Source organism: Mustela lutreola, chromosome 4 (genome assembly GCF_030435805.1).
Source record: "Mustela lutreola isolate mMusLut2 chromosome 4, mMusLut2.pri, whole genome shotgun sequence".
NCBI classification, from domain to species: Eukaryota; Metazoa; Chordata; class Mammalia; order Carnivora; family Mustelidae; genus Mustela; species Mustela lutreola.
Genome location: NC_081293.1, coordinates 44,221,292 through 44,247,500, shown reverse-complemented (window position 1 = coordinate 44,247,500; position 26,209 = coordinate 44,221,292). Strand labels below are relative to the sequence as shown.

Below are 26,209 nucleotides of genomic sequence, written 5' to 3'. Positions count from 1 at the left end.
GGGAAGCAAGGGAAAAAATGAACTACTGGGATTTCATCAAGATCAAAAGCTTTTGCACAGCAAAGGAAACAGTTAACAAAATCAAAAGACAACTGACAGAATGGGAGAAGATATTTGCAAACGACATATCAGATAAAGGACTAGTGTCCAGAATCTATAAAGAACTTAGCAAACTCAACACCCAAAGAACAAATAATCTTAGAGCAGTTTTAGTTTTAGCAATATTTAGCAGAAAGCACAGAGAGTTCTCATATACTCCCTCACCTTCTTTTATATAATTTTTACTATTATTAACATCTTGCATTAGTTGTTACAGTTGATCAGTCAATATTGATACATGGTTATTAATTAAAATCCATAGTTTACTTTGGGGTTCACTCTTTGTATATACATTCTGTGACCTTTGACAAATACCTAATGATATACATTTACCATTACCTATCATACTGAATAATTACCCTGCCCTTAGACTCCCATGTTGTCCTTGTATTATCCCTTTCTTCTCCCTTAACCTCCACCAATACTAAGGGCAACCACTGATCTTTTTCCTGTCTTCATAGCTTTGCCTTTCTCAGAATGCCATATAGTTATAGTCTTCTCAGATTGGCTTCTTTCTCTCAGCAATATGCATTTATGTTTCCTCCATGCCTTTTCATGCCTTGATAGCTCATTTCTTTCTGTCATTAAATAATAGTCTATTGTGTGGGTGTACTGTAGTTCATTTGTCCACTTACCTCCTAAAACACATCTTGATTGCTTCCAAAACTTGACCATTGTGGATAAAGCTGCTCTAAACCTTTATCTGTGTACGTTTTGAACTCATTTTGGTAAATATCAAGAAGCACAGTTGCTGGATCATATAGTAAGATGTTGAGTTTGGTACAAAACTGCCAAATTGGCTGTACATATTGCATTTTCTCTAGCAGTGAATGAGAGCCCCTGTTGTTACCATCCTCACCAGCATTTTGGTGGTGTGTTTTGAATTTTAACCATTCTATAGGTGTGTAGTGATATCCTATTGTTTCAATTTGCAGTTCCCTAAAAATATAAAATGTTGAGTGTTTTTTCATATGCTTATTTGCCATTTGTACATCTTCTTTTGTGAGATGTCTGTTTAGAACTTTTGATTGTTTTTAAATTTTGTTCTTTGTTTTCTTGTTGAATTTTAAGAGCTCTTTGTCTTTTTAGATACCAGTCCTTTATCAGATATTTTATAAATATTTTCTCCTAGTCTATGACTTTTTTTTTCCAAGTCTCCTAATGGTGTTTTTTCAAAGAGCAGATATTTTAAATTTTATACAGTCAGGTTTACAAATTATTTTCTTTCATAGGTGATACTTTTTGTGTGTATCTAAAAAGTTACTGCTCAACCCAATGTCCCCTGGACTTTCTTCTTCACTACCTTGTAGTTTTACATTTTACCTTTAGGTCTTTGATACATGTTGAGTTAATTTTTGTGTACCATGTAAAGGATCATTTCTTTCTGTATGGATTCTAGTTTTTTTAGTATCATCGTTGAAAAGACTATCCAGTCTCCTTTTTGTTTTTTGGTTTTTTTTCTTTTCCTAGGTTTTCTTTGTTTTTCTTTTATTGAAGTGTAATAAAAATACAGTGTTATATTAGTTTCAGGTATACAACATACTGATTCAACAGTTTTATACATTACTCAGTACTCATCATAAATATAGTCACCATCTGTCACCAAAACAACATTATTATAATATTATTGACTATATTCTCTGTGCTGTAGTTTTCATCTCTGTGACTTCATTATTTTGTAACTGGGAATTTGTACCCATTTCTACCCTTTATTCATTTTCCTTATCCTCCTTCTTAGATTCCCATTGGCACTCATCAGTTTGTTCTCTGTATTTAAAAGTCTGTTTCTTTGTTTCTTTGTTCATTTGTTTTTTAGGTTCCATGTATAAGTGAAATCATGGTATTTATCTCTCTTTGTCTGACTTATTTTACCTAGCATAATACCTTGTAGGTCCGTTCATGTTGTTGCAAGTGGCAAGATGTTTTCTTTTTTTTTTTAATAGTTGAGTAATATTCCATTGTGTGCATACATGCACATACACACACCACATCTTTATCCATTCATTCATCTATCAGTGGACACTTGGGTTGTGTCCCAATACGTAATTATCTCGGCTATTATAAATATGCTGCAGTAATTATAAGGGTGCATGTATCTTTTTAAATTAGTGTTTTTGTTTTTCCCGTCAGTAGCGGAATTACTAGATCATATGGTATTTCTGTTATCCTGTGTTCTTTGAATTGCCTTTTCTCTTTTGTCAAAGATCATTTGACTATATGTGTGGATATATTTTGGATTCTCTGTTTTGTTATAGTCATTTGTATATTTTTTCATCCATACTACTGTCTTAATTACTATCACTTTGTGTAGTAAGTCTGAAAATCAGATAGTGTCAGTATTCTGACTTTCTTTTTCTTTGTATTGGTTATCCTGGCTCTTCTTGTTCGTATAAACTTTAGAATCACTTTGTTGACATTCACAAAATAATTTGATGGGATTTTAATTGAGGGTATGTTGAAAAAGTTGAAAAAACATTGAAAAAATTGAAACATTGAAAAAATATAATAACCATGAATGTAAAAATACATGTTTAATTTTTAATATACAACTTTTATTAAAGATGAAAAAAGAAACACTAAAGGTTTTGTGAGGTCAAAGTGTAACTCAGATTAGGAAATAAATGAAGAAGAAAAATTCTCTTTCTCCCTGTCTCTCACACACACATTTCCACTTACTGTTCTCATGTGTGAATCACAAGCCTTCAGAGTAGCACAGAATCACACATCTTAGTAATTAAGAAGCTCCGGTAGAAGTGAAGGGTATAAGTATGTGGGTACAGCCACGTATTTGGAGAGATTTCTTTAAAACTGCAATAATGATTATGCATTGATGTGATTATTAGGTGTGTGGATTGTTGATGCTATTGTATGGATTCAATTTAAATGAGTTTAAAAAAACTTATCTCTTAGAGATTCCTTTTTGCAGTTATTCTGATGCAGTTATTTTGGGGGGATGACTTTATTATCTATACTTCTAGAACAATATTGTACAATATTGGTGATGGTAGACAGTTCTTTCTCATGCTTCTGTAACTACTGAACTCATTTTTGCCTTAACCCATCCCTATATTGGTTCCCTTCTTCATATTCAATAGCCTGTCTGGCCTGTGGTTAGCTGCAGTCTGCCTGTACTAACACACTGCTAATAGTCCAGTGTGTTCCCCCAGACAGCATGCAGTCTTCTTTTGCTTTCACTATTTAAGTTCTCTACCAGAAATCCACGATTGTTAAAGTCTGTATACAAATAGATTTATGCCTGTCAACTTATTATGGGTTCTTGTGTCCAATAATTCCACTATTGTCCCATGTTTATTTTTCTTTACATTCTTTATGTCTTCAAGCTTGGGACTCTTGGAACTCATTCTGTTTTAAAGGTTCAGATTGACATGTGTGAACTGCATCATCCTCTCAGAATGTGGAATCTCAAAATCTTCATTTTCTTTCTGTCCTATTTTTTCCCTCTCCTATCTTTAATGGTATCCATTTATTTTCTGAAAATAACCCCTGGTATATATTTGTTTTCTGTTACATCTTTGTCTTCTTTTGCCTCTTGACCTTCTCAGTTATCTTCATTTTTTTCCAGCTGAGTTCAGTAAGGGTGTTATGTTATTTCCAGTGTATTGTCAGATGGTTTCACACCAAATACCTGGGTATAAACAAATCGTGTTAAAATTTATCAATTGGGGGGGGGGGCACCTGGGTGGCCCAGTGGGTTGAGCCTCTGCCTTTGGCTCAGGTCATGATCTCAGTGTCCGGGATCGAGCTCTCTGCTCGGCAGGGAGCCTGCTTCCCTCTCTCTTTCTCTGCCTGCCTCTCTGCCTACTTGTGGTCTTTGTCTGTCCAATAAATAAACAAAATCTTAAAAAAAAAAAAACCCTACATATCATGAACTAAAAAATTAAAAAAAAATTATCAATTGGGGAATATAGGTGAAGGTTATAGGGCATTATAGTATTCTTTGGACTTTTATGGTAGAAAATTTTTTCAATATACAGAAGTTGGAAATTATACTAACCACAGTAATACAATAGCAATTAGTTAACATTTAATATATGTCAGGCACTGTTCCAAGCACTTTAAAACATATATTACCTCATTTGAGACTTATACCAACCTAATGAGGTAAGTGCTGTTATTATCCTCATTTTATAGACCAAGAAAATGAAGGATTGATAAAGTAACTTGTCCTGTTACTAGCTAGTAAGTGACAAAGGTGAGATTTGAACTCAGGTAATCTGTATAGTTAATATAAAAATGAGTTTTCAAAGATCTTGTAATCTAATTAGAGGTGATAGCTCTATAGATTTCTTTAATTTGTATTAAGTAAATTAAGGATCCTAATGTGCTAGTTTTATCTAGTTGAGAGGATGAGGAAGGGCTTTTAGAGGAAGTAGCATTTTAGTATGAGGAGAAGATGTAAGTTTCATTTTGGGTCTCATGGTGTAAATATTTGAAATGCAACCTAAGGTATATGAGATTTATTTATTTTGCACTGGAGAACATTGGGAGTTAAAGAAATTATGGCCCAAAGACATTAAGTATTTTTAGTAGCTGGTTACTGTCAGTCAGGATTTAAACCTTACTCCTAGGTAAGAGGTGGCTCTTATATACCATTACAGTTTTCTAGGTACCAAATCTTTGACTCTGTATTGTTAATGATAAAAACTTGTGACTCTTCTTTTGAATGTTTTTAATTCATTAGTTTGTTACATGTAGTTAATTTTTAGTCAACCTAAAATAAGCCTTACTCTGTACCTGTTTCTTATATTGTAGATTGCAGACCAGCCTCATTCAGTCTCTTTCCTTTCCACTCTTTGTTTTATTCACTTGGTAACATAACAAGTAAAGTTTAATTTGTTATTAACTGGGACTTTTTAATGTAACTGCTTCCAGATTATACTTTTAAAGTAGTAACTAAAGAACTTTAGAATTTCAGCCTTGGAAACTTGAAAAGAAATAACCTAGTGGTTAAAATCCATGATCCTTAATCATTCAGGGAAAGCAACAACAACAAAAATAAACAAATAAAAAGCTAACTGGTCTCTGATATAGAGGAAAAGAATATACAGTGTGTGTCTTCATGGAGTTTATAATTTGGCACAGATTGCCAATGAACACAATATACTATGTCAGGTAATATGGTGGGGCATATTAGAGGGCTCTATAAGGACACCCCTGGAAGTACCAAACCCTGCTTTGGGGGGATTAAGGAAGCTTTCCTTGAGGAAATGCCAACTAATTTAAGATGAAGAAGAGTTATCATTCTCTAGATCAAGTGGCAATGGAGGATAGGGTGGGTAGCCTGACCAGGAGTAAAGAGAGTTTGACATAGGTTTGGAGATGGGGGAGATTGTAGTGTGCTTCAGGCAGTCTCAGGTAATTGACTGTGGCTTAAGAAGTCAGTTTAAGGAAGGCAGATGTGTTAAGGGATAAAGTTAAAGAATATATTGGATTCAGTCTATCTTTGGCCTCATAAGCCATATTTAAGTGTGTCCCTGTCCCTGAAAAACATGTCTTGCACTTTGTGCCATTGCTTTTTATTTTCTTTTTCCAGAAAGCCTTCACTTTTCATTCCAGTCAAATTCAAACTTTATAGTTCATCCCAGGTTCTTTTCTGCCCAAGAAAATCTTCCTAAGTATGTCAGCATTTTTCCCCGAAAATATCGTTTATCTCTTTTCTTCATATGCCAGATAATTCTGTATTTTTGTTTTACTGCTTTGCTAACTTATTATTACTATGTATTTTTTTATCACTTCCTGTATAGATTATCCATCTATTCAGTAATGAATGGTTAAATCATACTAATTGATCAGTATTTGAAATTTAATAATTCAACTATGACTTGAACCATAAAAATAAAGCAGAATTCTATATAAACACATTAGATCTTAACTATAGATCAGCAATTTAGAAGTTCTTAAATTTTTTTTTAATTAGGTTAAAACCAGAATCAGACCTGAAATCCCATATGAAAAATAGTTTCAGAAAAATATAATCTTGTGAAAACCAAGCTTATATTGAATATTTAAGAGTTTGGAAATTTGGGACTATTTGTTTGAAAACTAGAAAATTTAGTGAAAACCATGTTTCTACTTTTTCAGTCTGGTTAAAAATTAATGTGTTGTGGCTTTTGCAAATTTAATGCATCATGAATTTAACTTTAATCCTGATATGTTAACATAACCATTATTTGGAGAGAATACTCTTTCAGTGTGTTATTTTATATATTTTGTTTTATTAAATTTGTATATTTATATATGTATATTTATACACATATATATTTATTAAAATGTCATCTATTTATTTATTTGACAGAGAGAAAGCGAGAGAGGGAATATAAGCAGGGGGAGTGGGAGAGGGAGAAGCAGGCCTCCTGCTGAGCAGGGAGCCCCATGCGGGGCCTGATTTCAAGACCCTGGGATGACCTGAGCTGAAGGCAGACGCTTAAAGACTGAGCCACCCAGGCGCCCCCATATATATGTATATATCTATTTACATATATACTAATTTCATGTCTTAAGAACCAACTGGAACTATGTATTATATGAATGCAGTAATTTCATAATTGATGCAGCTAATGACTTATGATTAAAACATTGTGTTTTTCACATCCATGAAACAAATCGGCCCTAGGTTATTTTTTTCCTGCTTTTTTCAGCATGCATGTTATATGAAACTAAAGGGAGGTTTAAATTTTCTTAGAGTAGATTTTTTCGAAATATAGTTTAAGATTATGAAATAGGTGGTTTGTATAAGACTTTTATAAAACCAAGTTTAACCTTTATTGGAAAAGAAGATTTATCAATAATGAAAAAACAAAACAAGAAGTAACAGTTCATCTGTCTTAACTGTTTGCTGGGACTTAGAAGAGAATGGAATCTAGCAATATGTGACCAAACTGGGAATTAACATAGGTAACATAATTATGGGGCTAAAAATAAGATGTGAAATTCAAGAGGCCAATTAAAGTCAAAAGCTAAAGAGCGGACAATCTGTTCAGGCAAGAAAATAAGTATAATTTTTTTCAGACAAGACCTTTCCCTAGAATTTTTTGTTTCTCGTCTATTTCCTAAAGAAAAAGGTTTATTCACCAATCTGTAGAAAGCAAAAGGGGGAGGAGTGCAGAAGATAATTATGAGAACTAGAACTAATTGGAAATTTTGGTGCAAACAAATTCATTATCTGAGGTAAACAAAAGTCAAATGTGATAATGATAAATGATTTGTAATAATCACTGCAATAATTTCATTACCCTATTTCTTTCTGAAATTATATTGTATATCTTTTCCCTCCAACTTCTTCCCCTGTCCTTCCAGAGGCTCTCCCTATAGAGAATCTCCTTTGGGTCATTTTGAAAGCTATGGAGGGACCCCCTTTTTCCAGGCTCAGAAGATGTTTGTAGATGTACCCGAAAATACAGTGATATTAGATGAGATGACGCTCCGGCACATGGTCCAAGATTGTACTGCTGTAAAAACTCAGTTACTCAAACTGAAACGTCTGTTGCATCAGGTGAGTATATATGAACGTTTTTAGTTCTGATATTTTGAACTGTAAAATGGATTGACTTTACTTTCTTTTAAGTTAATTGGGTTTATAATGCCTATTCAAATTTCTGTAGAAATAATGCTTGTAAGTAATACATAACAAACTTGTGTTGGAGAAAAAATATTTTTTTTTTGTGATGCTTTCAGTACAGTCCCCAACATTTATGAGCTGTGTGATATTTGGCAAGCCAATTTTTCTCCTATTTCCTTATATTTATAAAATCGTTGACAGAATTAGAAATAGTAGTTGTAAAATAGACATTCAGTCATCAGTGGCTGCTACTATAATTTCAGCTACATAAGAAATAAACAGCGGTTTTTACTTACATAATCATAGTCATATAATTTAAATTCTGTTTGAAAACTTCAAGTTTAATCTTCCTCAGTCCTTTTTTTTTTTTTTTTTTTTTTTTTTTTTGAGAAAATTGAGACTTGTAGCAGTGATGAGACTTGTCCAAAGACACAGGGTGAGCTTATATTAGAAGCTATCTTCTTATTTGGTAGTACTGTTTTTGGTTCAAACTTACAGACAAGGTCAGATGAACAGAAGAAAACTAAAGAATAATTTTATTTTATTTTATTTTATTTTTTTTTTTTTTAAAGATTTTATTTATTTATTTGACAGAGAGAAATCACAAGTAGATGGAGAGGCAGGGAGAGAGAGAGAGGGAAGCAGGCTCTCCGCCGAGCAGAGAGCCCGATGCGGGACTCGATCCCAGGACTCTGAGATCATGACCTGAGCCGAAGGCAGCGGCTTAACCCACTGAGCCACCCAGGCGCCCCTAAAGAATAATTTTAAATCATGGGTATCTTTTGGTTAGTTTTAAAGCTGTGTTTGTTTTTTGTAGACTAGCCACATTTTGCTTAAAATTATGGTTGAGAATGAACAATCTAGCTTCTCTGCTGACCTTATTTTCTGGATTACCTTCCTCAGGGTTTTATGTTATAGCTTCTTATGAGCAGGGACCAATTAAAATTCCTGGTGTCCATGTCCATCAAAACCAAACTCTTGACAGATGCTCAGTAAAGGCTAGTTGAAGTGAAATATGGCTCCTGTGTTAGTAACAATAATGACAATTAGTGTAAATATCCTATTAAAGTCTTGAAAATTGTTATGTAAGTACTTGATAATGTATTCTTTGGATTACTCTTTTCCATTTTTGTGGATTTTGGATTACTTTTTGAAAATAAACTTTTCTGTGCTATGCCTGGGAGCAAGAAAGTGGAAGATCTTTTTCGGATCCGGGATCTTGGGACTTCTCCGAAGGGAGGAAAGTGATTTCATGATTGAAATATTCAGACATAGAGCTTAGAATTTTAACTGTAACTAGGAGATAGACTCTGGTTTATAGTGTTTCTCTGCTCATTAGTCTGGGGAGATTTTCTCATCAGAAGCTTCAGAGTCAAAGGAAAAAGAAGATAGAAATGGTAGGGGAATAGCTAAAATATGTTCAAGATACTATGAGTCCTTGTACTACTATACCACATGCCCTCTTTTGTGTCTGGGTTTATTGCTCTGAAACATGAAGCATGATAAATACCAGCTAATCCGACCATGCCACGTCTAATAATAGAAGTAGTATAATTCAGGAGACAATACATGAATTGATAACCAATGATAAGTACCATAAAAACAAAACTTTTTTCAGACACTTTAAGAAAAACTGTGACTCTCTTAATGGCTCTTTTCTGTCATTATCACCTCTGAAATGTTATAGTAAACACTGGTCAAGTTAACTTTACTTTTTGTTTATAAAATGAAAACAAAATTATGAGAAGAGAAATTGCAGAACCTTCTAAGGGCATCTTTGAAATTTCCCAAAATGCTAACAGAAGTTAAAAGCTAAATGAGTCTAAGATTTCATATAACTATTTCTATTTTTTCTGCATTTAATATTACTAAATTTTAAGAAGTTCAGTGTGATACATATACATAGTTTAAAAAAATTCATATCATATTCAGAGACTTACTGAGAATACAGTATTTCTGTTCTTCTCTCCATCTCAATCAACCTTTTTATTCTGAACAGATTACTGTCTGAAGATTTTTCTAGAACTGTCATTCAGAGTCTTCCTTTTGTCATATTGTGGGATTGGGTCCACTATTTCTTGGGTATCTTTTTAGTTTATTCCCTCATTTTGCTAGAGTATATCTTTAATTTACTTTTAAAGAGAGGGCGAATGGATGGAAAATTTTTTTTAGTTACTGCATTACTAAAAATTTCTTTTATCTACTCTAATATTTGATATTAATGATTTGGCGAGGATGGAAGAAATGATTTTTCCATTAGAAATCTGAATGCAGGGGCGCCTGGGTGGCTCATTGGTAAAAAGCCTCTGCCTTTGGCTTAGGGTCCTGGGATCGAGCCCCACATCGGGCTCTCTGCTCAACAGGGAGCCTGCTTCCCCCTCTCTTTCTGCCTGTCTCTCTGCCTTCTTATGATCTCTGTCACATAAATAAATAAAATATTTACAAAAAAATCTGAATGCATTCCTTTTTTGGGATTCAGGTTGCCACTGAGAAGAGTCTACATTCTGATCCATTTTATATATTATTTGCCTGTTTTTATTATTCTGAGAGATGTATTAATCCTTTTTTTCCTGGTACTTTAATCTTTTATTTTTGGCATTATGTAGTTTCACAGAGATGTCCTGGGATTTGAGTTGTGTTGTAGTTGTTTGTATGTTTCCTGCTTAATGTATGGGTAATTTAGTAGACTCTTTGGATATACATATTGTGTGAAATTTTTTAAAGTTTTTTCTATGATTTTTGTTTTTACCTCATTTTCTCTATATCTTTCTGGAATTCTTGCTAATTACAAACTAGAGCTTCTGAATTTATTCTCAATCTTTTATCTTTTTCTTTTATACTTTCCTTTGGTTTTCATTATCTTTCCTCATATATTCCCTCAACTTCATATTTCAGCTCTCCATTTCTGTTGAATTACTTACCTTGACAAGTGTATCCTCAGGTTCCAGGAACTATTTATTATATACCATTCCTTATTCATATCATTCAATTTTTGTTTTATCAGTAACTATATTAAGTAGAGTGTTCCTGCTAGTTTTTGTTAAGATTTCTTAGGATCCTTATATTATCTGTCTCTTTCCAAATAGGCATTTTGTCCTTTATGTTTATTTTGGTTTTTTTCTTTTGGAATCTTTCTTCAAATATCTAATGATTATTTGCTATTTATTAATATTTAAGAGTGAGGAATTAAAAAGTTGATTCCAGACTTTTTATATGTGGGCTGGGCTGGTCAATTGGCTGGCTTGATTTTATAGTACTAGATGGATATTGAAGGACCCTCAGTATCTACTGAGTGGAGGATTTTTTCCTTCTTAGGTTGTTCTGTTTTCTCTAGAGAAGCAACCTCTGATTTTTTTGCTTGGATTAGAGGTAAAAGACTAGAAATCTGTTCTTGCGTTGTGTAGACTTCTAGTTAATTCCCATCATCTTTAACCTTGATGGGTCATATTCTTACTTTTTTCTGTATCTAGCATTTTGACCCTTATTGGGGTTGTATAGGGCAAATTGGTTCTCTTTTTGTCCATGTTCCCTATCCATTCATACTGCAGTTATGTCTTTTTCCAGTCCTGCTAAATCACTTATTAAAGTTTCTGTCCCTTCTGTAATTATCTTTATTATTATGGTTTATATGTTTTAAAATTTTTCTTCTCTATCATTTTAGTATAGGACTAAAAGAAAAGATTAAAGTATTTCTACTCAGAAGTCCTCTTCTTTTGGGGCACCTGGATGGCTCAGTCGGTTAAGCATCTCTGCTCTTGATTTTGGCTCAAGTCATGATCATAGGGTGGTGAGATCGATCCCTGCCTCAGGTTCTGCACTGGGTGTGCAACCTGCTTAACTTTCTCTCTCGGGACACCTGGGTGGCTCAGTCAGTTAGCCATCTGCCTTTGGCGCAGGTCATGAACTTCAGGTCTTAGGATTAAGTCCCGCATCAGGCTTTCTGCTCAACGAGGAGTCCGCCTCTCTCTCTGCCTGTTGCTCCCCCTACTAATGTACTCTCATTCTCTCTCTGGCAAAAAATTAAAAAAAAAAGAAAAAAAGATTTCCTCTCCCCTCCACCCCCCATACTCCCAAGAAAAGGGGGGGAGTTCTCTTCTTTTTAAAAATACAGGGAAAATGTTTTTTAAATTACTTTAGCTATATGAATGCCTCCTTTTGAAATTTTAGTGTGTCACAGCTCAAAATTTGATTGTTCCTTGGATATTCTTATTGTTTGCTGGATTTGCTATTAGAGAGGTGGGATTTTGCTCTCATTTGCAAACATAAGAATTTAACACTGGTAACCAGTATCTGTTTGGGCTACTCATAAGAGATTGATTATTATAGGGAGGAGTCACCCTGATTTCAATAAAATATGAAGTCCTGCAAGATTTAACTGAGTACTAGCTCAGAAACAAGAATGTCCACAAAGGATAAGGGGAGGAGTCAAGATGGCGGAGAAGTAGCAGGCTGAGACTACTTTAGCTTGCAGGAGATCAGCTAGATGGCTTATCTAAAGATTGCAAACACCTACAAATCCATCCGCAGATCGAAGAGAAGAAGAACAGCAATTCTAGAAACAGAAAAACAACCACTTTCTGAAAGGTAGGACTGGCGGAGAAGTGAATCCAAAGCGACAGGAAGATAGACCCCAGGGGGAGGGGCCGGTTCCCAGCAAGTGGCGGAGCAACGGAGCACAAAATCAGGACTTTTAAAAGTCTGTTCCGCCGAGGAACATCGCTCCAGAGGCTAAACCGGGGGGAAGCCCACGCGGGGTCAGCGTGGCCTCAGGTCCCACAGGATCACAGAGGGATCGGAGGAGTCTGAGTGTTGCAGAGATTACAGGTATTAGAACGGGGAGGCTGGCTACAGAGGCAGAGCCGACAGTGAGCTCACAGCTCAGGGGTACCTTGAACCGGTCGCAGGCTCGGTGAGCTCGGAGAGCGGCTGGAGATCAGGCAGACGGGAGTTACTGGGCACTCTTCTCTGAGGGCGCACTGAGGAGTGGGGCCTGGGGCTCTCGGCTCCTCCAGGCCAGAGACTGGGAGGCCGCCATTTGTATTCCCGTCCTCTGGAACTCTACTGAAAGCGCCCAGGGAACAAAAGCTCCTAAAAGCAAACCCGAGCGGATTACTCAGCCTGGCCCCTGGTAAGGGTGGTGCATTCCACCTGGGGCAAAGACACTTGAGAATCACTACACCAGGCCCCTCCCCCAGAAGATCAACAAGAAATCCAGCCAAGATTAAGTTCACCTACTAAGGAGTGCAGTTTCAATACCAAGGAGAGCAGCAGAATTCCAAGGAGGAGAAAGCAAAGTACGGAACCCATGGCTTTCTCCCTATGATTCTTTAGTCTGGCAGTTAATTTAATTTTTTTTCTTTTTCATTTTTTTCTCTTCTTCTGCTAATTTTTTTTTTAACTTTTACCCTTTTTTAATGTTTTTTAACTAGTTTATCTAATATATATATATATTCTTTTTTATACTTTTCTTTATTTGTTTTCTTTTTTTAATTCCTTTCTTTCTTTCCTTTTTTTTTTTCCCTTTCTTTCTTTCTGAACCTCTTTTTATCCCCTTTCTCCCCCATCATGATTTGGGATCTCTTCTGATTTGGTTAAAGCATATTTTCCTGGGGTTGTTGCCACCCTTTTAATATTTTTCTTGCTCCTTCCATATACTCTTATCTGGACAAAGTGACAAGGCGGAAAAATTCACCACAAAAAAAAAGAATAAGAGGCAGTACCGAAGGCTAGGGACCTAATCAATACAGACATTGGTAATATTTCAGATCTAGAGTTCAGAATGACAATTCTCAAGGTTCTAGCTGGGCTCGAAAAAGGCATGGAAGATATTAGAGAAACCCTCTCAGGAGATAAAAAAGCCCTTTCTGGAGAAATAAAAGAACTAAAATCTAACCAAGTTGAACTCAAAAAAGCTATTAATGAGGTGCAATCAAAAATGGAGACTCTTAATGCTAGGATAAATGAGGCAGAAGAAAGAATTAGCGATATAGAAGACCAAATGACAGAGAATAAAGAAGCTGAGCAAAAGAGGGACAAACAGCTACTGGAACACGAGGGGCGAATTCGAGAGATAAGTGACACCATAAGACGAAACAATATTAGAATAATTGGGATTCCAGAAGAAGAAGAAAGAGAGAGGGGAGCAGAAGGTATACTGGAAAGAATTATTGGGGAGAATTTCCCCAATATGGCAAAGGGAACAAGCATCAAAATTCAGGAGGTTCAGAGAACGCCCCTCAAAATCAGTAAGAATAGGTCCACACTCTGTCACCTAATAGTAAAATTTACAAGTCTCAGTGACAAAGAGAAAATCCTGAAGCAGCCTGGGAAAAGAAGTCTGTAACATACAATGCTAAAAATGTTAGATTGGCAGCAGACTTATCCACAGAGACCTGGCAGGCCAGAAAGAGCTGGCATGATATATTCAGAGCACTAAACGAGAAAAACATGCAGCCAAGAATACTATATCCAGCTAGGCTATCATTGAAAATAAAAGGAGAGATTAAAAGCTTCCAGGACAAACAAAAACTGAAAGAATTTGCAAACACCAAACCAGCTCTATAGGAAATCTTGAAAGGGGTCCTCTGAGCAAAGAGAGAGCCTACAAGTGGTAGATAAGAAAGGAACAGAGACCTATACAGTAACAGTCACCTTACAGGCAATACAGTGGCACTAAATTCATATCTCTCAATAGTTACCCTGAATTTTAATGGGCTAAATGCCCCAATCAAAAGACACAGGGTATCAGAATGGATAAAAAAACAAAACCCATCTATATGTTGCCTACAAGAAACCCATTTTAAGCTCGAAGACACCTCCAGATTTAAAGTGAGGGGGTGGAAAAAAATTTACCATGCTAATGGACATCAGAAGAAAGGAGGAGTGGCAATCCTTATATCAGATGAATTAGATTTTAAGCCAAAGATTATAATAAGAGATGTGGAAGGACACTATATCATACTCAAAGGGTCTGTCCAACAAGAAGATCTAACAATTTTAAATGTCTATGCCCCCAGCGTGGTAGCAGCCAACTATATAAACCAATTAATAACAAAATCAAAGAAACACATCAACACTAATACAATAATAGTAGGGGACTTTAACACTCCCCTCACTGAAATGGACAGATCATCCAAGCAGAAGATGACCAAGGAAATAAAGGCCTTAAATGACACACTGGACCAGATGGACATCACAGATATATTCAGAACATTTCATCCCAAAGCAACAGAATACACATTCTTCTCTAGTGCACATGGAACATTCTCCAGAATAGATCACATCCTCGGTCCTAAATCAGGACTCAACCGGTATCAAAAGATTGGGATCATTCCCTGCATATTTTCAGACCACAATGCTCTGAAGCTAGAACTCAACCACAAGAGGAAGTTTGGAAAGAACCAAAATACATGGAGACTAAGCAGCATCCTTCTAAAGAATGAATGGGTCAACCAGGAAATTAAAGAAGAATTGAAAAAAATCATGGAAACAAATGATAATGAAAACACAGTTCAAAATCTGTGGGACACAACAAAGGCAGTCATGAGAGGAAAATATATAGCGGTACAAGCCTTTCTCAAGAAACTAGAAAGGTCTCAGGTACACAACCTAACCCCACACCTAAAGGAGCTGGAGAAAGAAAAAGAAAGAAACCCTATACCCAGCAGGAGAAGAGAAATCATAAAGATCAGAGCAGAAATCAATGAAATAGAAACAAACAAACAAACAAAAAAAAAACAATAGAACAAACCAACGAAACTAGGAGCTGGTTCTTTGAAAGAATTAATAAAATTGATAAACCCCTGGCTAGACTTACCTAAAAGAAAAGAGAAAGGACCCAAATAAATAAAATCATGAATGAAAGAGGAGAGATCACAACTAACACCAAAGAAATACAAACAATTATAAGAACATACTATGAGCAACTCTACGCCAACAAATTTGACAATCTGGAAGAAATGGATGCATTCCTAGAAACATAAACTACCACAACTGAACCAGGAAGAAATAGAAAGCCTGAACAGACCCATAACCAGTAAGGAGATTGAAACAGTCATTGAAAATCTCCAAACAAACAAAAGCCCAGGGCCAGACGGCTTTCTGGGGGAATTCTACCAAACACTTAAAGAAGAACTAATTTCTATTCTCCTGAAAATGTTCCAAAAAATAGAAATGGAAGGAAAACTTCCAAACTCATTTTATGAGGCCAGCATCACCTTGATCCCAAAACCAGACAAGATCCCATCAAAAAAGAGAGCTATAGACCAATATCCTTGATGAACACAGTTGCGAAAATTCTCACCAAAATACTAGCCAATAGGATTCAACAGTACATTAAAAGGATCATTCACCACGACCAAGTGGGTTTTATTCCAGGGCTGCAAGGTTGGTTCAACATCTGCAAATCAATCAAGGTGATACAACACATCAATAAAAGAAAGAACAAGAACCATTTGATACTCTCAATAGATGCTGAAAAAGCATTTGACAAAGTACAGCATCCCTTCCTGATCAAAACTCTTCAAAGTGTAGGGAGAGGGGACACATACCTAAATATTATCAAAGCCATCTATGAAAAACCCACCGCAAATATCATTCTCAGTGGAGAAAAACTGAAAGCTTTTCCGCTAAGGTCAGGAACACGGCAGGGATGTCCATTATCACCACTGCTATTCAACATAGTACTAGAAGTCCTAGCCTCAGCAATCAGACAACAAAAGGAAATTAAAGGCATCCAAATCGGCAAAGAAGAAGTCAAACTATCACTCTTCGCAGATGATATGATACTATATGTGGAAAACCCAAAAGACTCCACTCCAAAACTGCTAGAACTTGTACAGGAATTCAGTAAAGTGTCAGGCTATAAAATCAATGCACAGAAATCAGTTGCATTTCTCTACACCAACAACAAGACAGAAGAAAGAGAAATTAAGGAGTCAATCCCATTTACAATTGCACCCAAAACCGTAAGATACCTAGGAATAAACCTAACAAAAGAGGCACAGAATCTATACTCAGAAAACTGTAAAGTACTCATGAAATAAATTGAGGAAGACACGAAGAAATGGAAAAATGTTCCATGCTCCTGGATTGGAAGAATAAATATTGTGAAAATGTCTATGCTACCTAAAGCAATCTACACATTTAATGCAATTCCTATCAAAGTACTATCCATCTTTTTTAAAGAAATGAAACAAATAATACTACAATTTATATGGAACCAGAAAAGACCTCGAATAGCCAAAGGAATATTGAAAAAGAAAGCCAACGTTGGTGGCATCACAATTCCGGACTTCAAGCTCTATTACAAAGCTGTCATCATCAAGACAGCATGGTACTGGCACAAAAACAGACACATAGATCAATGAAACAGAATAGAGAGCCCAGAAATAGACCCTCAACCCTATGGTCAACTCATCTTTGACAAAGCAGGAAAGAATGTCCAATGAAAAAAGACAGCCTCTTTAATAAATGGTGTTGGGAAAATTGACAGCCACATGCAGAAAAATGAAATTGGACCATTTCCTTACACCACACACGAAAATAGATTCAAAATGGATGAAGGACCTCAATGTGAGAAAAGAATCCATCAAAATCCTTGAGGAGAACCCAGGCAGCAACCTCTCTGACCTCAACCGCAGCAACATCTTCCTAGGAACATCACCAAAGGCAAGGGAAGCAAGGGCAAAAATGAACTATTGGGATTTTATCAAGATCAAAAGCTTTTGCACAGCAAAGGAAACAGTTAACAAAACCAAAAGACAACTGACAGAATGGGAGAAGATATTTGCAAACAACATATCAGATAAAAGGTCTAGTGTCCAAAATCTATAAAGAACTTAGCAAACTCAACACCCAAAGAACAAATAATCCAATCAAGAAATGGGCAGAGGACATGAACAGACATTTCTGCAAAGAAGACATCCAGATGGCCAACACACACATGAAAAAGTGCTCCATATCACTCGGCATCAGGGAAATACAAATCAAAACCACAATGAGATATCACCTCACACCAGTCAGAATGGCTAAAATTAACAAGTCAGGAAATGACAGATGCTGGCAAGGGTTGCTGGGCGGGGGGTGGGGGTTGGGAGAAGAGGGGTGGGGTTATGGACATAGGGGATGGTATATGCTTTGGTGAGTGCTGTGAAGTGTGTAAACCTGGCAATTCACAGACCTGTACCTCTGGGGATAAAAATATATGTTTATAAAAAATTTAAAAAAAAAGAATGTCCACAAAGAAAGAGGTACTTTCATTATCTCTTATATTCTCTTACTTTGCTCTTCTCTCTTCCAAGTGGTTTACCTCAAGGCAGTGTTCCTTAAATTTAGACAGAAATCTTTTCCTTGATTATTTTTAGCAGTTTAACAGTTAGGCTATTTAAGATTGAATTAAGTTAGGCACGTGGGTGGCTCACTTGGTTAATTCTCTGCCTTCAGTTCAGGCCATGATTTCGGGGTCCTGGGATTGGGTCCTGTGTCAGGCTCCTTGCTCAGTGGGGAGTCTGCTTCTCCCTCTCCCTCTGTCCCTCCCCTTTGGTTGTGTTCTCTCTCTCTTTCAAATAAATAAATAAAATATTAAAAATATTAAATAATAATAATAATAATATATAACAATATAATAATTAATAATAATATAATAATATAATATAATAATAATAAATAATGATAAATAAAATATTAAAAAAAGATTGAACTAAATTCATAAAAGGAAACCTAAGAAAAATTATTAATGAAAATATAAATGGCATAAAAATGATTTCTATAGCCTGATTCTTAGTAGAAACAACAGAATTCTCTAGAGCTCCTGAGAACTTTATATTTAAAATTTCTAGTACTTACTACTTAGTAAATGTATGTTAGATTGATTTTAGTCAGACAGTTTTATAATTGCCTTACCTGCCTTAGTTGCTGGTTATTCCTTAATCCAGTGGCCTCTCACTGCTGTCTTTATTTTCTTGATCTTCAGGACCTGATCAAGAGGCCATACTTGATAAGGACAAATGAGAAACCACCTTTGCATTTCCTCAATTTCCCCTTAGTGTCTATTACCAGTTTGAAGGAATTGCCTTCGGAATTAGTTTGGGTTCTCCAAAGAGAAAGAACTAAGAGAGAGATAGATAAAGCAGGGGGAGGGAGGAAGATTTATTATAAGGAGTTGGTTCACATAGTTATGGAGGTTGAGAAATCCCAAGAGCAGTGGTTGGTAAGCTAGAAACCTAGGAGGTCTCATGGTATAATTCTAGTCTGAGTCTGAAGGCCTGGGAACCAGGAGAGCCAGCAGTTAAGTTACAGAATGAGTATGAGTTCAAAAGCAGCAGAAGACCAATATTCCTGCTTAAAGACAGACAGTGAATTTTCCCTTACTCCATCTTTTCTTCTGTTCAGGCCTTCAGTGGGTTGGATAAGGTTTACCCACATTGGGGAGGCATTCTGTAAGTCCATGGAGGTTGTTTTGGTATAAGTATTGTGAGCAGAGAAGCAACTCCATATCCAGAACAAGTGTCTATTCCAGTAAGGACAAAACATTGTCTTTTCCATGATGGAAGTGGTCTAGTATCCTCAACCTGCCACCAGGTAGCTGGCTGATCATTGAAGGGGTGAGTGGTGCCACATCGGGGGCTCAGTGTTGATCTCTCCTACCGGCAAGGTAGGCAGAAAGCAATGACTGTAGCCGGGGTGGCCATGTTGCTAAGTCAACCTCCATCTCTGCCATCATTGCCATTTTGTTTATGAGCCTGTTGGGGGATAACAGAGGTGGCTGGGGTGAGAGGCTGACTGATATACAGGAATGGATCAGACTACCCACTTAAATTTTTAAATTCTCTTTTGCTGAGGTCCCCTTTGGTGACCATTCACATGAGACACAAATATCTTCATGTTTTTTTGTGCATTCACAGAGGTCTATCCACCTATCTCTTCCCCAGATTTCCTTGTCACCAGTTTTTCAATCATGTTTCTTCTAAGTCTCTGGCCGTTGGCCCATGTGTTGATATACAATTGCATGTCTGGATATTTTTCCTTCTAAGTAACGTGAACAGCCACGTGCAGTGCTTGAAGTTCTGTCCCCTGGAAGGATTTTCCTTACCCGTATTCTTCCAGGTTGTACCAGAAAGGAACTGTAATGTTGTAGCTATCCACTTCCAGATGTTGTCTGCATATCATATGGAACTGTAAACCAGACCTGAGTCTTGTCTTCTCTTTGTCAGCTGATTCTAGGGAACTCCCCATGAGGCCATGTAGTTTGGATAGAGAGGGCAGTGTAGAAGGAGCGGGGACCATGGGCATTTGAGCCACTTCTTCATGTAACTTATTTGTATACTTAGGGCCTGATTAGACCTAATCACATTTATACCATACACCTGCAACTTTATGACTTTGTGAGTCAAATAACACCCCGTTCATGATGGGCAGCTCGGGTAGCGTGGTAACTTGGTGGCCCAAGATTAAGCATTCAGTCACTACTAAGACACAGTAGCAGGCCAGAAGCTGTATTTCAAAAGAACAGTGGTTATCTACAAAGGATGGCAGGGTTTTTCTCCAGAATTGTTAGGGCCTTCACTGAGATTCATGTACAAAGGCTTCTTTTAGTCTGCAGTCATTGATACTTCCACACCATGGGACCTGCTAGGTCATAGGACCCACAGAGCAGAGCAGGTTGAACAGCAGCCTGGACCCACTGCAAAACCCTCTGGGCTCAGCAGGTAGGACCTGTTGTTGCAGAACCTTCTGAACCTGCTGAAAACTAGCACCTATTTGGGTCACGTGGTAAGTGGGCCAGAATAACACACCCAGATTCGGAGTATGTTGCCTCCAAAATCCAAAGATACCCACTAGGTACTCTACATCTTTTTTTGATTATAGGAGGATCCAGATGTGTAATGATTTATCCTTTACCTTAGAAGGGATATTTTGGCACATCCATGGTCTTTACTCCTGCATACTGCCTTCTTTCTCAGCAAACAGTTGTTTATATTCCTTTTGTATTTCTGGCAGTTAAGAGCAAATTGATGATTGGGCAATGCGATTCAAAGTAGCTTGTAGAAGAATTTGTTATTAGTCCATGAAGTGTTAAAGAACTCTTGCCAGAATTGAAATAAACACATTTCATCCTTCTTCCAGAAATTTTTGCTATCAAAGAAAGAAACTGAGCCAAAACTAAACTGTTTAGTAACCAGTTGATTTATAGTCTGGTGCAAGCTTTTTATTATGTCGCAGACAGAGAATAATCTGTGCCAGAAGTGATCTGCAAATCAAACTGTAAATAACACTGGTGAAAGACATTATCCTTACTTGTGAAAGAGAAATCCAGAAAATGAAAAAGATATGCAACCAAATATCACACTTTATGTAGTATACAAAATAGAAAAATTGCTGTGGCATTGGAGATGAAGAAGTTCATTCTGTGGCATTATGGAGAATTGAAACTGTAAGTTGAATTTATCAGTTTAGGATTTGGGGGAGATGAGTGGAATCAGCATGAACATGGTTACAGGTTCTTCAGAACATGAGCTGCATTTGTCATGATGACTATGGGAAAACCCATGAGTATGTAGGATAATGAAGAGAAAGTCAGAAAAAGTGTTCACTTGATACACTTTGAAGTAACTTTTAATATAATTTCTTACATTAAAAATGTTTATTAATAAGAATTAAACATTTATATTGCATTTATAGTGGGATCTGTATTTCAGTAACTAAACTGGCATCTATATTTCAGTAACTGAATTCTTAATGAATTCTTAATGAATTAGGATTCAATTTTGCTGAAGAATGCCAACAAATAAATGTAGAAAGTGTGATAAAATTAGAGAAAATAAAAATAAATAATAATACCCCTTTAGCTTCTTAGTGTCCCAAAAGTTGATGTGGGGAGGTGAAAGGGCTACATTAAAAGAAATTTAGCAGACAGCCAGATGTAATGTGAGATTCTGAATTGGATATTGGTTGACAGATCAACTACAGAAGACATTTTGGACAATTGGAGGAAATTTGAATATGACCTGTGTTTTAGATGAGGTAGAAATTTACTGAAATGGAAAGTAAAGATTGTTGACTAAAGATAGGTTATAAAACAGCATGTGCATTATAGTCATATATTTTTACATATGTTTATATATGTGTATCTCCAGAAGGAAATGCACTAAGTTGTTAATAGTGATGATACCCAGCTGGTGAGAATGTGATTTTTTTTTTAATCTACATTTTCTAATTTCTAATTTTCTAAAATATGTATTTACTATTTTGGGAAAAAAAGTTATTGGAAAACTACACATTCCTATTCAGACGAGATCGGGCGCGTTCAGGGTGGTATGGCCGTAGACTACACATTCCTATTCAAAATCAGTTCGTAATGGGATATGGTTAAAATGTAGGATGCTAGAGAAGAGGCAGTAGTGATAGTTAGGTTTAGGACAGACTGTAAAGGGCCTATGTGCCACAAAAGGAGTTTGGGCATTACTCTTTAGGCAGTAGTAAGCCAAGTGAGTGACATGGCTAAATTGATATTTTAAAAATGTTATTTGAAGGGATTTGTGGAAAATGAATAGCAGAGGGAATGACTTAAATCACAATATTTAAGAGACTGTTGCAGACATCCCAGTTTTAGCCTAAATTTGTTAGATTTAATTGCTTTGAAAATAGTTAAAATTGTGCTCTCTTCCATGTATATGTCCTACAGAGTTGTGTATGTAAAACTTATATAGTTGTCTGTATTGTGTACTGGGCAATATTCTAGGTTTCCTAATGTACGTTATCTTTAGTTCTTGAAAAGCTGGTGATAGCTGCTTCATCTCACAGCTGAAGACGTCGAGGCTCAGAAAGCTAATTAGTGGGGCAGCTGGGTGACTCAGTTGGTTAAGCATTGAACTCTTGATTTCAGCTCATGTCATGATCTCAGTGTCATGAGATTGACCTCCATGGGACTCCAAGCTCAGTGGGGAGTCTCTTTCTCTCCTTCCCGACCCCCTTCCTCATGGGCTCTCTCTCTAAAATAAATAAATCTTAAAAAAAAAAAAAAAAGAGAGAGAGAGAGAGAGAAAGAGAGAGATAGCTAATTAGTGATAAAACCAGGGCTCCACCACCCCCCCCATCTTCATGACTCCAAGGCTTGTTGTGCACAGTGGCATTCTTAGGAGATTGACAGGGGGCAACAGGGAGAGAAGAATGTGAAGGCAGCCCCAACTCCTTACCATCACCCTGCAGCCCCTCAGCCAAACCCAGCTATAGCATACTTACTAAATAGGCCTCTGTATTTAAGCATTCACTTGAACAGACTTCTCATTGTACACAGATAAAATTTAAAATTATAAGCCATTTTATTTTACCTTTGATCTATTTTTTTTTTGTTTTTGTTATTTGTAGTTCAAGGTTATTTCACAGTTTAAATAGTACTTTCATGTACCCTGTTTTCTTTATTGCAGTGACACTGTGGGACTGAGAGGATTGCAGTAATCTTATTTTAATGGCAGAGAATTAAGATTCCCAGATTTGTTTTTCTCAAGGTCACACAGTTGCATTCTAATGCAGAATGCATTTTAAATTCAGGGCTTCTGAAATTTTTTAGCTTCTCATATTGTGTTGCCAGCTTAGAGATAGTTAAATAAGAATTTTGATCCTGATCTGTAACATGGGGACATTTAAAAAAATGATTTTTCAGTGATGTCTTGTCTCCTTACTTTAATTTCGTATACCCTGTTTCAAACAATTGAAGCATAATATACATGGAGAGAAGGGGATAGTTAATATATGTCTATCTCTCTTTTCACAAACTACAAATACACATGTAGGCAGCACCCAGGAAGAAACAGAACTTTATACCAAACCCCCAAACAGAAGCATCACTACCTCTCATTTCTAATGGTGACTACCAGTTTTTGAAAACATAGATTTGTTTGCATGTTTCTGAAATTTATACAAGTGAAATTATATATACTCTTTTTGTATCTGGCTTCTTTTTCTCAAGATTTTGTAAGTCATCCATTTTCTGCGTTCATTCACATTGCTGTAGATAAGAGTATTACATGATGTGAATATGCACTTTTTATTTGTTCTACAATTGATAAGCATTTAGCAGTTTTCCAGTTTGGGATTACTATGAATAATGCTGCTGTAATATTCTAGTTTGTGTCTTTTGGTGAACATATGTGTACATTTTTGTTGGGTCTATAAGAGTGGAGTAGCTGAGTCATAAAGTATGTAGATATAGATTTAGTGTATAATGCAAAACGGTTTTCCAAAGTGGTTATGCCGACCCATTTTCTTGCTTCCCATTTCTTTTCACTATTTTTTCACTATTTTCCCTCTTTGCTTTATGATATTATCATAATCAGCATCTGTTTTGACCCTGTGGTAGGAAATGAAAACTCTTAAGATGGAATCATGAGAAGAGCATGATGATAACTCTTAGTGACATTTTTTGGGGGGATTGTAAAATATTTGATTCACACCCTATCTACCTGTTTAGGGGATAAAAATAAAGAAGTGTAATAGAAGAAGAAGTTTTATGAATTGTCAAGTGTAGTGTACAAATGTTTTATTTCAGTATTTCCTCTCACCACCAATGTTGAGAATAAAACCAGTACTTTTTCTAATGCTCTTCTAATGCTCCTGTCTGACCTCTTACCTTGGCTCTTGCTCTCTGTGTAAATGAGTGAGGGAGTGTGTGTATGTGTGTTGGATGGAGTATTTAAAGCAGCAGCATTCTGGGTGAGTGTACTAAGAATTAAGGAGCTGCTGAAATAATGCCTCTTGGTGGCAAAGAACCACAGAAAAGCCAGGGAACTCATGTTTCTTTATCTCTGGACTTCTTTCATCATTCGAGGGGTGGGGAGTAGTTTATGAAATATACATGGAAGGCACATATACAACATAAGGGTACAAATAAATAATGTGAAACAGGTTGTGTACTCACAACCAGGCTAATAAATGAGGCATTAGGGGTACTTGTGTGGCTCAGATGGTTGAGCGTCTGCCTTCAGCACAGGTCACAATCTCTAGGTCCTAGGTTTGAGCCCCATGGCAGGCTCCCAGCTCAGCGGGGAAGTCCATTTCTCCCTCCCACCACCCCCCCACCCCCGACTTGTGCTCTTTCTGTCTCTCTCAAATGAATATAAAAATCTTTAAAAAAAAATTTTTTTTTAAAGAATTGACACATTAAGAAGCTCCTATGTTGGGGCACCTGGGTGGCTTAGTGGGTTAAAGCCTCTGCCTTCGGCTCAGGTCATGATCTCAGGGTTCTGGGATTGAGCCCCACATCCGGTTCTCTGCTCAGCAGTGAGCCTGCTTCCTCCTCTCTCTTTGCCTGCCTCTCTGCCTACTTATGAGCTCTCTCTCTCTGTTAAATAAATAAATAAAATCTTTAAAAAAAAAAAAAAAGAAGAAGAAGAAGCTCCTATGTACTCCTTCCTGATTGTAGGTACTTCCAGAATCTAACATTTTCCTTGTTTTTCTGTTAATTTTTAACTGTCTATGTTTGTAGTCCTGTGGATACTAGTTTTGACTCTTTTTAGAAGTTTATATAGATGAAATTATGCTGTTTCTCTGTGACTTGCTTCTTTATTCAACATTTTAAGTTTGATTCATATTTACGTTGTTTCATAAATTTTCATTTCTGTATTTTATGAGCAAACAATAAAGTCTTTGCTCATTTTACTCTTGATACACACTTTATTTCTTTCCAGTTTGGGTTTTTCTTTCTGCTATGACAAGTAATATGAACATTTTCCTGGTACACATATGTGAAAGTTCTTCTGGATTAATTAGGAGTGAAATCTCTGAATCATGAGACATAGAAGTATTGCACTTTAGAAATATGATACTATTTTCCAAAATTGTTCAGTTTCACTCCCCATAAGTAGTTTATGCTGTTTTCCATTTTCTACATCTGTGCAACACTTGGTATTATCCAGTTTCTTATTTTTGTCATGTGATGGGAATATAGTGATACTTAATTGTGGTTTTATTCTGTATTTCCTTGACTAATAAGAAATTTGAGCTTCTTCTTACGTTTATGGAATGTTTGTTGCCTGGTCATGTCTTCTGTCTGTGTTTTAGATTTTTTTTGTATATTTTAGATGTAAGCATTTTGTTAAATATGTTACAGATATCTTCTTCCCTTCTGTAGCCTCCTTTTTCATTCTGTGGTATCTTTTCATGAGCAAATATTCTCAATTCTAATATAGTTGAAGTTAACAGACTTTTTTTTGTATATGTGTGGGTTTTTTTCCTTTCAAAAATATTTAAGAAATCTCTCCTTGAGGTTATAGACATAATATCCCTTTCTTTAAAAAAATTTAATTTACAATTAAATTACAAATACCTTGGTATTGATTTCAGTGTGTGTAAGTGTGAGCTAGATATCCACTTTCATTTTTTTCCTATATGAATAATTAGTGGATTCGGTGCTGAAAGTATTAAGAATCCATTCTTTTTCCTCACATATGTGGTGCCTGTCCATATATGTGACACTATCCCAATGTCAAGTAACACAATCTAACATTGTTAGTAAGGCTTGATAATACATCATCG

At 36.2% G+C, this 26,209-nt stretch overlaps 1 protein-coding gene across 10 annotated transcripts in view; it reads left to right on the top strand.

Annotated features, from left to right (window-relative positions):
* The window catches only part of CCSER2 (coiled-coil serine rich protein 2), a 199,710-nt gene that overhangs the window by 108,033 nt on the left and 65,468 nt on the right, over positions 1-26,209 (top strand). For 9 of the 10 annotated variants that reach the window (XM_059169721.1, XM_059169728.1, XM_059169729.1 and 6 more), the window contains one exon: positions 7,417-7,612. The exons of the other annotated variant lie outside the window; for it this stretch is intronic. In XM_059169721.1, the coding sequence (XP_059025704.1) occupies positions 7,417-7,612 (196 nt within the window). The remainder of the gene's footprint in view (positions 1-7,416; positions 7,613-26,209) is intronic. 10 annotated transcript variants of the gene reach the window in all.